Here is a 14,343-nt window from a genome sequence, read left to right on the forward strand (position 1 = left end):
ATGGAATTACCTTATTATTGTTATTGTCATTATTATTACATAGCTTAATTTGCTTTCTAGACTAAAAAGATATCAACTGAAATTAGTTAGAACACCGTTAAACATGTCATTAATTTTTTTTTATTTTGTCAAATTTATCGGTATTCTCTTACAAAAGTAATCCCAGTTAAGCATTGAAAATCCCATCAAATAATAAGAAAAATGTCACTTTCTTGAGAACTAAGTTCTTACTTCATTAACAATATGGTAAATATACATTGTACTATTCTTTCTGCAAGTTGTTTACAATGTGAATTTACATATTTACAAGCACATATGTTACCAAAAGTTAATAAAGTTACTACCATTCACATAGCACACTTTGGAAGTTTAATTTCACCCCAAAAAATAAGTGAGCAAAATTTAACCATCATCAGAAATTTGAAGCAGAAGCAAGACCAAACATCATTTTATCATGTGTCAAGCTTTTAAAAAAAAGTCACACACAAGAAAATTTTCTACCAATAACAAACTAGAGTTATTATTTTGCATGTCACTTTTACTTGGAATTTGAAGCAACCTAAACTAAAGTATATTGATATGAAAGTGTCCAACTCAAAAATCTGTGATATACAAGTGAAGAATAAAAGAATATTCATGAAACAACTTGGACTAACCTCTGTTTTTTTTCCTTTTCTTTTCTTTTTCTCTTTGTTGTTTACATGAGAAAGCTACTTCTAAGTTGTAACATTAATAAAATAAATAGAATGAATAAAAAGAATGTGGACCAAAAATGCCTATTATTCATTAATGGAAGATCCGTCAAGCCTTCTCCTTTCTGATTATGGCCAACTGTTCTTCCGCCTCGCTTAGCTGCTGCTTTAGTCCCAATACCCTGCGCTCTAACCGCTCCTCTGGGTCTGTACTACATGGTGGTTGATACGGTGTTTTAAAATGTTTTGAAAATGCTTTCAGAGCTTCAACGCCAGTAACCTATAATGTGCACTTCCTAGTTAAAGGTTGACATAAACAAGGTACTATATATGTATGCTCCATGTAACAACTTTTAAGGAATAAACTTAGTGTATTTTACACCCTAAACTTTCTTAATTCGCAATCCAACAATTTTAAGGTGTCAAACGGTGTGAAAAAGACCTTTAGTTAACTTTCATTCCCTACAAAATCACATGTTCATGTGAAAAGTGTTCTATGAACACAATTACCCTTTGAAGAAGAGAAAGTTTGGAAGAAAAGTTAATTGAATGTCCTTTTTTGCATCGTTTGACAACTTTAGAGTGTCAAATTGCAAAGTTTAGGGTATAAAATGCACATGAGCCGTTGTTCACTTTGGGGGTTGCAATTGAATATTCTCTAGATTCTATGATATGACAGTATGACATCCTCTGAGCCATGTAACCAACTTAGTTGTTATTGTTACATATATGCATCGATCGTCCCTGAATATCATTATCAACAATACAACAAGTGAACGACTTACCTCTTCTGGGAGTAATGGCAACTTGGTGATGTGAAAGTCATCATACAATTCATAAAATTGATTCAGATATTTCTGTTGCATTTTCATTCTTGCTTGAAGTAACTTGGATTCAACATCTACAAGGACAAACAGTTTAGCAGACAGTATACATACACACATAGAATTTCACTAACTTCCGATGAACTCGTTCTAAACGATATGACAAGCACACTACCTTCTTCGTCATGGATTACTTGATTAATAATAATATTGTGTGTGTCTATCTCAAACTTTGCAAGTTGTTGAACCAATCTCTCTGTTTCATAAAGTGAGAGGAATTCCGGAATGCAAACACAGACGAAAGTTGTCATGTCCTGTGATCAAAAGAAGTATAACAGAGATTAATTGGAAGAAGATTATTGGTACCGTACTTGGTGACTAATACAACGCCAAGCATATAAGAATTACCGTAAATAATTAAAATATGGTAATTAGAACGCTTTAGTTGATCACATTAATTGTCAAACGAAGAGAGCTAAAACAAGATTCCCAAGCCTTAAAAGAACATCTAATTTGGTGAAGAGGAGAAAAATCATTATGTTAAAAACAATTAATAACAGACATTAAATGGAGTAAATACCGGATCTTTGAATTGCTGGTTAACTTGTTCAATTACATCCTTCATGCCTTCAAGCCTCCCAAGAATTGCATCATCACCAAAATCATCACCCATACCAAACATACGAGTCATCTGTGGTGTAAATTTAAAAAAGTTTCCTATTACACTATGGATGTTGAAGCAAACAAACTCGTACTATCCGATGAAAAATCAAACAATATTCCACTCAGCAGATATATAATTATTGAAAAGAAATAATATTAATAACAAAATAACTCATCATGCATCAAAAGATGGCTAGAGAACCATCTACCTATAAAAGAAAAAATAAAGAAAAAATATGATGAAAGAACAAAATCCTGTTATCAGATAAATCTTCTATATGTTAGAAATAGGTCAAGGTCATCACAGTATTAGAAACATAACCAGAATGTAATCAACTTCTAACTAGTGGATGAAATATCATGTGATGAAGAAAAGAAGTATTAAGTTCATACCTGATTAAGCAATCCACCAAATTTGCTTTTCAAAGACATCATTTTTGCAAGGCCCTTCTCTAAAACAGATGGGAATTGCAATAGTCTGAGTGTATGGCCAGTGGGAGCAGTATCAAATACTATTACAGAATAATCCAGTGTCTGCACCAATCTGTAAGTTATTATATGTCAACAGAGGCTTATCAAATGAAAACTAATTTAGAAGGTAGTTAAAAGAAATTGTTTAACATGATTAAGAGTCAAAGTAATCTTACTTTAGCATCTCCGCGAAGCTCATGGCCTCATCGATTCCAGGAATTGCACCAGCTAACTCTGAGAACCATTTTTCCATCCCATCAGAGCCTGAGGGGTTCTCTTGTTCAGCCACAGGATCCACCTCCTGCAAAGGATCAAAATTTCAGAATATAATTACAAAAAAGAAAAACCGAAACGAATTCCTGCATATCAGGTTCCTAAGAAAGCCTTAGACAACATGGGCATGATCAAATTCATCAAAAGCCTAAACTTTTACTAATAATAGTAATAAATCAAATTACATGACATGTTTTTGCAACATAATCCGGAAGAACTAACAACTTAAAATGGCCATGTTGAAATTCATCAGAAGGCATGCTTTTTTAATTAAGAATGGAAAAAATCATATCATCCAATCACAAAGCATCAAATGAGATGATTTAGAACCGTGAGCAAAAGAATTACAACAAGAGACATGCTCAAATTCATAAAAAATACATGGTTTTGAAGCATGGACCAATAGAAATGACATGATGGGCATGCTCAAATTCATGAAAAGACATAAACTTTCATTAATAATAACAATAAACATAATAAATCATATTACAGAAGGAACAAAGCATCACAAAAAACATGGCTTTGAAGCATGAATGCAGATAGATAGCATGCATAGTTAGTACCATGGCATAGAGATTGGTGAAACCGTTGACAAGAATAGGGGTGTGAGTGAACTTCTGCTGGAAAGCATCGCTAAGATTGTGAGCAGGGTCGGTTGAGATGATGAGAACGGAGGATCTAACTTGGGAGAGGAGGACGGAGATGATGGAGCTGCATGTTGTTTTTCCAACTCCCCCTTTTCCTCCAACGAACACCCACTTCAGTGTCTCTTCTTCTAGAATGTTCCTCACCGTACCTTCCACCTCCGAAGTCTTCTCCATTCTATGATTATATAACAAACACACCCACTTCTCTCTCTCTTTCTTTCTGTGATGTGGTTTTTGGTTTGATGATTGAATGAATGAATCTTGGGAAAGAGAGAGAAGACCGGGGTGGTTCGTTTTCTGTTATTGTGTGTGGTTGTTTGTTTATGAAGAAATCTAAGCTGAGAAAAGTGAACTTTTATATGTTCCTTTCTCAGATTCTGGAAATATTCAAGGGGAAATGGAAATCTTACCTGAAAATATATTTTACTTTTGTTCTGAAAAAATGGGAGAAAAATGAAGGAAGAAACCAATTTTTATTATTTTTCTGTTCTAATTAAAAATAATTTCATGAATTAAAATCGTCCTTTATATGGTTTTAATAGTTCTATGTAACCAATAAATTATAATTTAAATAATATAATTTTTTCATACTCACCTAAAATTTATGGGTTCGAATTTCACTCTTAACTTAAAAAAAAAAATAATCCTATAAATATGGACAAATCGCAGGTAATATGAATTATTAATGTGGTTTTAATTACACCAAATAATAATAATAATAATAATAATAATAATAATTTATTATTATTATTATTATTATTTTCGTGTATATTCTTTTGTAGATTTTTTATTTTTGATATTAAAAGTGATTTATAAAAAAATGCGATAAGATAAAAAACAATCTTTTATACCATAAAAAATACAAAAAATGTGTGCATAAGAAATAATAATGTAAACATCAGGTTTTTTTCCCTAAAAAAATATTTTAAAATTTTTTTAAGAATTAGATGAGAAATCTAATAAGTTTAGCTTGAATTCCAAGTGTATATATAGCATATATAAATGAAATAGCTATAGCCTGTATATAGGCCTAGGGTGTTTGCGATTTTGAGATAAGAAAAGAAAATGGCTATATGAATAGCATATGTTGCATTTTATATTGAGCTCAATAATAGAAGAGTTTCACATTCTCTATATATAGTAACGTATAATTTATAAGACAGTTCAATGTTCATATGCATATATACATTAAAAAACTAAAACTAATAATAATAATAATAATAATAATAATAACAAATTGAACACAGCCTTTGATAAAATAATCTTCATCATCTTCTTCGACTCTCTTCCCTTTCTTAATCCTATCAACACTGAATATAATGAATTGACATCTTTCGTTTATGTTACGGCATGGCCCAAAACTCGCGCGGGCCAATCCGATCCGAGTCCTCGCCGGCCCAGTGGTGCGTCCTCCACCCGACCCGGACACGCGTCCCGTACGGCTCGGACACAGCCGTGGGACAACACCTTTGAGGGTATGGGCCTGCCCATTGGAAGGGCCCACTACTGACATGTATATAAGGGGGAGACTGGCTCTCCCCCCAAGGTACGTCACATTCACGCATCATTTCCTCTCCGCCTGCACATATTCTGACAAGGGCGTCGGAGTGTCTTTGCAGGTGGCACCCCCCTCTTCCATCAGAAGTGCTCGGGACCTCGCTCACCCGGAACCAGGAAACCACGACCAGACGAGCTTCTCCACCATCCGAAGCGTTGACCTCAGGGTCCTAATCCGAACCGTCCGGTACCCGACCTACCGAACATTGGCGCCGTCTGTGGGGACTCGTTCATGGATTTCGTGCTGGTCCAGACTGGGACTGGTTCCGAGGTAGCGCCTCCCATTCTCGGGGGAGGCGCCGTCGCGACGGAATCCCGGCAGCAGCAACGGTCGCCCCCGAGGGATGCGACGCAGACTCACGAGAGACGCCCCTTCGGGGGGACGGGTGACAACCACGCCAGGATAATGCAAGAACTACGCCACAGAATGCAGGACTTAGAGCGCAGGTTAGCAGAAAGAGAGCGCGACCAACGCTCCCCAGAGCGGAGCCCCACCCGTTCCCGTTCAAGAAGCCGCTCGAGGCGCACGCCGAGCCCCCAATACGAGTCGGAGAGCACTGGGGAACGGGTACGTCCCAGAAGAAGAAGTCGCGACCCCATTATCTACGCCCGACACGAAAGGCGGCGCGCGTCGAACAGAGGCAACGAGGAAGCCCACCGCGAGAACAATGAGTCGAGAAGAACTGCCCGAGGACCCGTCATAATAGGGGCGACCCCTTTCCACCGCTCTGTACTCGAGGTCCGACTACCAAAACATTTCGACAAGCCGACAGACATGAAGTATGACGGAACGCAAGACCCCCTGGAACACTTGACGGCCTTCGAGGCCAGGATGAACATAGAAGGGGTGGGAGACGAGATTAGATGTCGCGCTTTCCCGGTCACCTTAGCGGGCCCGGCAATACGGTGGTTTAACAACCTCCCGCAAGGCTCGGTGACCCAATTCTCAGACATCCGCCGCGCCTTCTTGGCTCAGTTCACAACTAGGATTGTCAAAGCCAAACACCCAATCAATTTGCTGGGGGTGACCCAGAGACCCGGAGAGCCGACCAGGAAGTACCTGGACCGTTTTAATGACGAGTGCTTGGAAATTGACGATCTGACGGACTCAGTGGCAAGTTTGTGCTTAACGAACGGGCTCTCGAATGAGGATTTCAGGAAACACCTCACCACGAAGCCCGTCTGGACGATGCAAGAGATCCAGGGCGTGGCCAAAGAATACATTAATGACGAGGAAGTCAGCCGAGTTGTGGCTGCCAATAAACGGCAGCCCGCCTACAACCAACCCCAGCACTTCGAAGCCAGAGAAAGACCAAAGGAACACGCCAAGGACGGCGGTCCGAGCAAACCATCCAAACCGTTCCCCCGAGTTGGGAGGTTCACCAACTACACCCCCCTTACGGCATCGATCACTGAAGTTTACCAACAGATAGCAGAAAAGGGGATACTGTCGAAGCCCCGACCACTGAAGGACAGGACGGGAGGAAACAAGAACCTCTACTGCGAGTACCACAAGGGTTACGGGCACAAGACCCAAGACTGCTTTGACCTAAAGGATGCCCTCGAGCAAGCTATCAGGGACGGCAAACTCGCCGACTTCTCCCACCTTATAAGGGAACCAAGGAGACGCAACCGGGACAACGACAACGAGGACAGATCCCGATCAACAAGACGATGACAGGAGCCAGAGGGTGACGACCACGGTCTCACGGTGGTAAACGTGGTGACGGCCAGGAATACCGCCCCGAGGTCGAAATCGGCGCAGAAGAAAGATGCCAAGGTCTTAGCGGTCTCCACCCCACCTGTTAGAGGTCTTAAGGGTCTCCCACCTATCTCTTTCGGCCCGGAGGACCAATGGTTTGACGAAGTGCCGGAAAGTCCGCCCATGGTCATCACGGCTAGGGTCGGAACTGGCCTCGTCAAACGAATCCTGGTAGACACGGGGGCAGACTCAAACATCATGTTCCGAAACGTTTTTGATGCCCTGGGATTGAGAGATTCCGACCTGACGACCGACCAGCACGGTGTGGTAGGGTTAGGAGACCACTTCATCAAGCCAGACGGAATCATCACACTCCCGACCTCTGTGGGACAAGGGCAAAGACGAAGGACAATCATGGCAGACTTTGTAATATTACGAGATTCAACGGCCTATAACATCATCCTGGGGAGAAAGACCATTAACGACCTGGGGGCAGCTATCAGTACGAAACTACTGGTGATGAAGTTCATCACCGATGACGGATCCGTGGGATCCCTCCGGGGCGACTTGGAAACGGCAGTCGCTTGCGACCATGCCAGCCTTTCTCTCAGAAAAAAATCAAAGGAGGCGTCAGGGGTTTTCCTGGCCGACCTGGACGCCAGGGTAGACGACAAACCCAGACCAGAGCCAGAAGGAGACTTGGAGAAGTTCAGAGTCGGCGAGGAGCACGATAAGTTCACATTCATAAACAAAAACCTCCCGCACGAAATAAAGGAGCCTTTGATGGAGATGATCAGGGCTAACGCCGACCTCTTTGCCTGGACGCCTGCCGACATGCCAGGGATAGACCCCCAGCTCATGTCGCATCACCTGGCCGTAAAGGCAGGAGCCAAACCAGTGGCCCAGAGAAGGAGGAAAATGTCGCAGGAAAGGGCAGACGAGGTAGCCAAGCAAACGGCCAGCCTCTTAGAAGCGGGATTCATCCGGGAATTGGATTACTCGACTTGGTTGTCGAATGTGGTTCTGGTTAAAAAACACAACGGGAGGTGGAGAATGTGCGTAGACTACTCTGACCTCAACAAGGCTTGTCCCAAGGACTGCTACCCCCTACCTAATATTGATACGCTCGTCGACGCAGCGGCAGGGTACAGATATCTGAGTTTCATGGACGCCTATTCAGGGTACAATCAGATACCGATGCACCGACCCGACGAGGAAAAAACGGCGTTCATAACGCCAGGAGGCATCTATTGTTACAAGGTCATGCCATTTGGCCTAAAAAACGCAGGAGCCACATACCAAAGGTTGATGAATAAGATATTCAGCGAACTCCTGGGCAAAACAGTGGAAGTTTATGTAGATGACATACTCGCAAAGACCGCCCGACCTGACGATCTCCTGAGTGACCTTAACGACGTTTTCTCGTCCCTACGACAACACGGCATGAGGCTTAATCCACTCAAATGCACGTTCGCCATGGAGGCCGGAAAGTTCCTAGGCTTCATGATCACTCAAAGAGGAGTGGAAGCCAATCCCGAAAAATGCCAAGCCGTCCTTCAAATGAAGAGTCCGGGTCGCATCAAAGACGTCCAGAGACTCGCTGGGAGATTGACAGCTTTGTCCCGTTTCCTCGGCGCATCGGCGGCAAGGGTCATACCTTTCTTCAACTTAATGAGAAAGGGAATGACGTTCGAATGGACACCAGCGTGCGAAGAGGCATTCAACCACTTCAAGCAAATCTTGGCGGCACCACCAGTCCTCGGGAAACCCAGAGCCGGAGAACCGCTCTACCTCTATCTATCAGTAACCGAGGAAGCGCTTGCCGCGGTCCTCGTTACAGAAGAAGCGAGGACACAACAGCCCGTCTACTTCGTGAGCAGGGCACTCCAGGGACCAGAGCTGAGGTACAGCAAACTGGAAAGACTGGCGCTGGTGCTCCTAGTATCCTCCCGAAGGTTAAGACAATACTTCCAGAGTCACCGTATAGTTGTGAGGACAGATCAGGCGATTCGGCAAATACTGCAAAAACCTGATTTGGCTGGAAGGATGATGACCTGGGCCATCGAGCTCTCACAATATGACCTACAGTATGAGCCTCGACACGCAATCAAGGCCCAGGCAATGGCTGACTTCTTGGTGGAGGTAACGGGCGATCCTCCCGAGGAAACGGGCACACGGTGGAGGCTTCATGTGGACGGAGCCTCCAACCAAACGTCCGGAGGAGCAGGGGTCATCTTGGAAAGCCCAGCAGGGGTCATCTATGAGCAATCGACCAAGTTCGAGTTCCCAGTGTCGAACAACCAAGCAGAATATGAGGCTCTCCTAGGCGGACTAATGCTGGCTCGGGAAGTCGGGGCGACGAGGGTCGAAGTATGCAGCGACTCCCAAGTCGTCACCTCGCAGGTAAACGGAAGCTACCAAGCCCGGGACCCCCTCCTCCAAAAGTACTTGGAAAAGGTTAAGCAAATGACAAGCCAGTTCCAGGAGGTCATTATCCAGCACGTTCCAAGAGAAAAGAACACACGAGCAGACCTTTTGTCGAAGCTAGCGAGCACAAAGCCAGGATCGGGTAACCGGTCGCTCATCCAGGGCATGGTGAAGGAACCAACGGTCGCCCTCCACCTGACGGAGGCGAGCCCCTCATGGCTGGATCCCATTACCAACTTCCTGGAACTCGGCAAGTTACCTGAAGATGAGAAGGCGGCCAAAGCTTTAAGAAGGGAGGCGGCCAGATACGCAATCATACAGGGACAACTATTCAAAAAGGGACTCAGCCAGCCCCTATTGAAGTGTTTGCACCCCGACCAAACGGACTACGTGCTTAGAGAAGTCCACGAAGGGTGTTGCGGACATCACATCGAGGGCAAAGCCCTAGCAAGGAAGCTCATCCGAGCAGGATACTACTGGCCAACAATGATGAAGGACTCGAAGGAATTTGTCACAAAATGCACAAAGTATCAACAAAACGCCAACTTCCACAAGGCACCAGCCTCCGAGCTAAGCTCGCTAACGACTACACGTCCTTTTTCACAATGGGGAGTCGACCTCCTGGGACCCTTCCCGGTCGGCCCAGGACAAGTCAAATACCTCATTGTAGCCATTGACTACTATACCAAATGGGTAGAGGCTGAACCACTAGCCACCATATCGTCCTCCAACTGCCGGAAGTTCATGTGGAGGCAGGTGATAACCCGTTTCGGCATCCCAGAGGTCGTTATCTCGGACAATGGGACCCAGTTCACCGACAAGAAGTTCATGGAATTCCTCTCTGGCCTGGGGATAAAGCAAAAGTTCTCCTCAGTAGAACACCCCCAAACAAACGGGCAGGTAGAGGCCGCAAACAAAGTCATCCTTCTTGGTCTAAAGAAGCGCCTAGACAGTAAGAAGGGAAACTGGGCCGACGAACTCCCCTCCGTCTTATGGTCCTACCGGACAACCGAGCAAAGCGCCACGGGGGAAACCCCCTTTCGCCTAACCTATGGGGTCGACGCGGTAATACCAGTTGAAATCGGCGAACCAAGCCCCCGACTACTCCTCGCGGGCATGAGCGAAGCGGTTGAGAAAGACCTGATCGAAGAAACAAGGGAGATGGCTCACCTAACAGAAACGGCGCTGAAACAAAGAATAGCCCTGCGTTACAACGCAAAAGTCCTCAAACGAGACTTCGAAGAAGGGGACCTCGTCCTGCGACGCAACGACATCGGCGTCCCGACCCCAGGAGAAGGCAAGCTGGTGGTAAATTGGGAAGGCCCCTACAGGGTAAGGGAGTACTCGGCAAGGGCGCTTACAAACTCGAAAAACTGGACGGCAAGGAAATACCCAGAACATGGAACGCAAGTAACCTAAAGAGGTTCTACTTCTGACCCACCGGCTCACCGACCAGGGAGCCTAGCCAGATAGTTAGTATTCGCCCCATCCACATGTTAATTCAACTTGTTTACTTACTTTGTCAAATACTTACCCAACTGACGAGTAATTTTCACTTGTTCAAATTTTTTACTTGTTAAAACTTTCTTACTTGATATCTGTTCCTCGTGACCAAAATCTAAAACGGCACCCCGGGACTGATCACCCCGGGAGCCAGACGGCTCATAGGCCTCAACCAATTCGACGACTACGCGACCGAATCGGTCCGAACTGCTACCAAATGCGAAAACGGCAAGACGGGCACAAGACATAAGCCCGCCCAGAATAAACGGTAACACGAAAACGACAACACGACAAAATAATGAAACAAGCAAAAATCATAGCAATCAAACGACGATAACTTACAAAGCGTCAAAATATGCAACGGACAAGTAAAATTGTTCAAGGCAAACAAAACGACAAAGCATCAACAGGTTGTTCAACAAATACATTACAAAATATCCTAAGTTACGAGACTTCACTTCCTCGGCATATCGACAATTTTCCCGTCCTGGATAGTCTTGAAAACACCAATTGACGAGATCTCGAAATCAGGAGCAGCAATCTTCAGCTGGGCCTTCAGGGCATCTTCGGTCATCAAGATGGCATTCTTCCCTTGCTCCTTGGCCACCTTAAGCTTCTTCTTAAGATCAACGGCCTCTGCCTTAGCGGCTTTCGCCTCCGAGATGGCCTGCTCCCGTTCCTTTTCCAAAGCGACAACTCGACCCTGAGCGGCGTTCAGTTGATTTTCTAATGTCATCTCACGCTCAAGAAGCCGAGCCACGGTCTCATCGGACGCCTTCAGCCTCTCCGCAACAAACGACGACTTCTCCTCAGCAGCATTAAGCTTTCCCCCCATCTCGGACAGCTGACCCTGGAGGAGCTCAACTTGAGCCTTAAAGTCATTATTCGCCTTAACAGAAGACTCAAGCTTCCTCCGAAGCGCCTCCATACCAGATAGCTCAAACTCGGCCTTCCGAGCTATCACGGCCCCACGAAGCAAGGTGCGATACATCCACCTCGCCTGCCCGGACAGCTCGGTTGCATGAAAATGCTCTTCTGTCCCGGGTATCAGCTGGGAGTCAATGAACTTGGAAGCATCAAAATTCCTCTCCATTACGGTTAGGACCCCCTCCGGGCTGGAAGACATCTTTCGCTTCTTAGGAGTGTGGATAAGCTCCACGTCGCTATCCGGATGAGGGGAGAAGGTCGCCTTCCCGTCAGCAGGTCCCTCCTCATGGGTAGGGGAAGCTTGACCCCCTAAGCCCTGCTTTCCCGACGTCTCGGTATCCTGGGCAGGGGAAGCCTGGCCCTCCTTTTCCCCTGACGGACCCTCCGACTTGCCGGCGTCCCTCTCTTCGGCATTCTCATCATCACTAGCCTCAAAAAAGGTCTTCATCAGATTCTCGAGACCGGTCACGGTAGCAGACATTTCCACTGCGAATAAACAACAAGAACGTTAGTCGCCAAACCGGAAATAAGAAGAACAACGACAAAGAAACATAGACAAACAAGAAAAGCAACTCACGAATATAGCTTCGACCGGCCTCCCGTTCACCCATAAGAAGGTGGGGGTTCACAGGATTCTTTTCAAAGATAGCAAGAAGAACGTTCGCTATCTTCTTATCTACAGCCGACAACCTCTTGTACGATACTTTCACAAAAGGATTCGACCCCGCGCCGAAGCTCCAGTAAGTCTGGATAAGGCGCTCCCCCTCTAACGACAACCAGAAGGGGTGGCGACCCTTGACGGGACGAACCTTGAAATACTTATCCTTAAAACCATGGTAGGAATCCTCAAAAAGGCTAAAAATCTTCCTACCCTGGGCAGCACGGAAAGAAAGAAACCCTTTTCTTGCTTTCCCCTGTTTGGAGGGGTTGGTAAGGTTGAAATAAAAGAGAAAAACGTCCACCGACGCCGGTAGCTCTAAGTACTCGCAGACCATCTCGAAGCAGCGAATCAAAGCCCAGCTGTTCGGATGAAGTTGAGACGGGGGGACGGATATCCGGTTCAGCAGCGCCATTTGAAAATCGGAGAACGGTATCCGAACACCAACTTGTGTGAACATGGATTTGTAAAACCAGATCCAGTCGGGGACGCGGGGGGAATGAAAATTGAGCTCATAAATACGCTCATGAGGAAGCGGGACAATGGCCTCATAGTTGGCCTCCTCATCAGTACCCCCACACAAGTAGCCGGCTTGCCGGAACTCCGTCAGCTCCCCCAAGTCCATCTGGTTGGGTGAACTCCTTATATCGTCAGTCACCCAAGCATACGGGTCGTAAGCCGCAGCAGATCCGGAAGACCGGGAGACAACGCGAGGCATACCTACAGCGGGGTACCACTCCGTTAGTCTATGAGGTCGGGAGCCCGACAAATTCTCAGAAACTATACCTTTTCAACTCAATCATAACCATATACGACTAGAAACTACACCTACCTCACAAACCACCCAAAAAGACCTATCCTGGAATGGTACCCCTTCCCTAACTCACCTATCCCAACACTACAAAAACCTCTTAACAAAAATAAAACCAGCCATGCAGTAGATGCAAACAACAAATCACACAACAACAGAGCATAACGCAGATACCAGAAGAGAGAAACCAGAAGATTACCTGGAGCGATGAAGGAGATCTGGGCTGGAAGTTGAAGCAGGAAGGAGTTCGCGCAGGAAGCTTTGGATGTTAGGGAGAGAAGAAGTTAGAAATGATAAGAGTGGGAGGTGGATAGGGAGAAAACTGTTTAAAAACCACCCCCAAAAGCGCGAAAGGAAGCAGGGGCAAGATAGTCTTTGCGCACGGATTTTTTCAAATCATTATGAGCATTAAATGCCCAGCGCGGAGAACGAAGCGGCAAACAGATGCCACAGCAGATCAAGAGACACGCGCACAAGAGACGCGTCCCTCCCACGATCAGCCGACCCAACGACAACGCACGAGTGCAAACATCACGCGCCACCAATGGCCTCCACGGCCATCGCTGACGCGTCGGGGGCACTGTTACGGCCTGGCCCAAAACTCGCGCGGGCCAACCCGATCCGAGTCCTCGCCGGCCCAGTGGTGCGTCCTCCACCCGACCCGGACACGCGTCCCGTACGGCTCGGACACAGCCGTGGGACAACACCTTTGAGGGTATGGGCCTGCCCATTGGAAGGGCCCACTACTGACATGTATATAAGGGGGAGACTGGCTCTCCCCCCAAGGTACGTCACATTCACGCATCATTTCCTCTCCGCCTGCACATATTCTGACAAGGGCGTCGGAGTGTCTTTGCAGGTGGCACCCCCCTCTTCCATCAGAAGTGCTCGGGACCTCGCTCACCCGGAACCAGGAAACCACGACCAGACGAGCTTCTCCACCATCCGAAGCGTTGATCTCAGGGTCCTAATCCGAACCGTCCGGTACCCGACCTACCGAACAGTTTACAAGTGCAGCCATAAACATCACTGCCACTATGTCTTCACTACAAACTGGATTAGATAAATATGGATGCTTCTTCTGTTTGACATCTGAACCACTTTGGAACTTTGTAACCTGGATAATAAACACTATCTTTTATGTTGATACATTTAAAAATGAGAAATTCTTGAAAGCCATTAGTTTTT

General features: G+C 45.7%; 2 protein-coding genes across 2 annotated transcripts; both read right to left on the reverse strand.

Annotated features, from left to right (window-relative positions):
- Positions 1 to 492: 492 nt before the first annotated feature.
- LOC107626035 (ATPase GET3A) lies at positions 493 to 3,988 on the reverse strand. The gene is made up of 7 exons (XM_016328807.3): positions 3,487 to 3,988; positions 2,827 to 2,951; positions 2,573 to 2,723; positions 2,097 to 2,207; positions 1,692 to 1,830; positions 1,478 to 1,593; positions 493 to 972 (listed from the first exon to the last, which is right to left on the reverse strand). The coding sequence occupies exons 1-7, from the start codon at positions 3,742 to 3,744 to the stop codon at positions 802 to 804; spliced, it is 1,071 nt and encodes a 356-aa protein (XP_016184293.1). The 5' UTR covers positions 3,745 to 3,988; the 3' UTR covers positions 493 to 801.
- A 7,225-nt stretch (positions 3,989 to 11,213) lies between these two features.
- Positions 11,214 to 13,062, reverse strand: LOC148575371 (uncharacterized). The gene is made up of 2 exons (XM_088504420.1): positions 12,264 to 13,062; positions 11,214 to 12,172 (listed from the first exon to the last, which is right to left on the reverse strand). Exons 1-2 carry the CDS (start codon positions 13,060 to 13,062, stop codon positions 11,214 to 11,216), a joined length of 1,758 nt encoding a protein of 585 aa, XP_088360546.1.
- Positions 13,063 to 14,343: the final 1,281 nt, after the last annotated feature.

The sequence above is a fragment of the Arachis ipaensis genome, chromosome B2 (genome assembly GCF_059453495.1).
Source record: "Arachis ipaensis isolate K30076 ecotype BB chromosome B2, ASM5945349v1, whole genome shotgun sequence".
Classification (NCBI taxonomy): domain Eukaryota; kingdom Viridiplantae; phylum Streptophyta; class Magnoliopsida; order Fabales; family Fabaceae; genus Arachis; species Arachis ipaensis.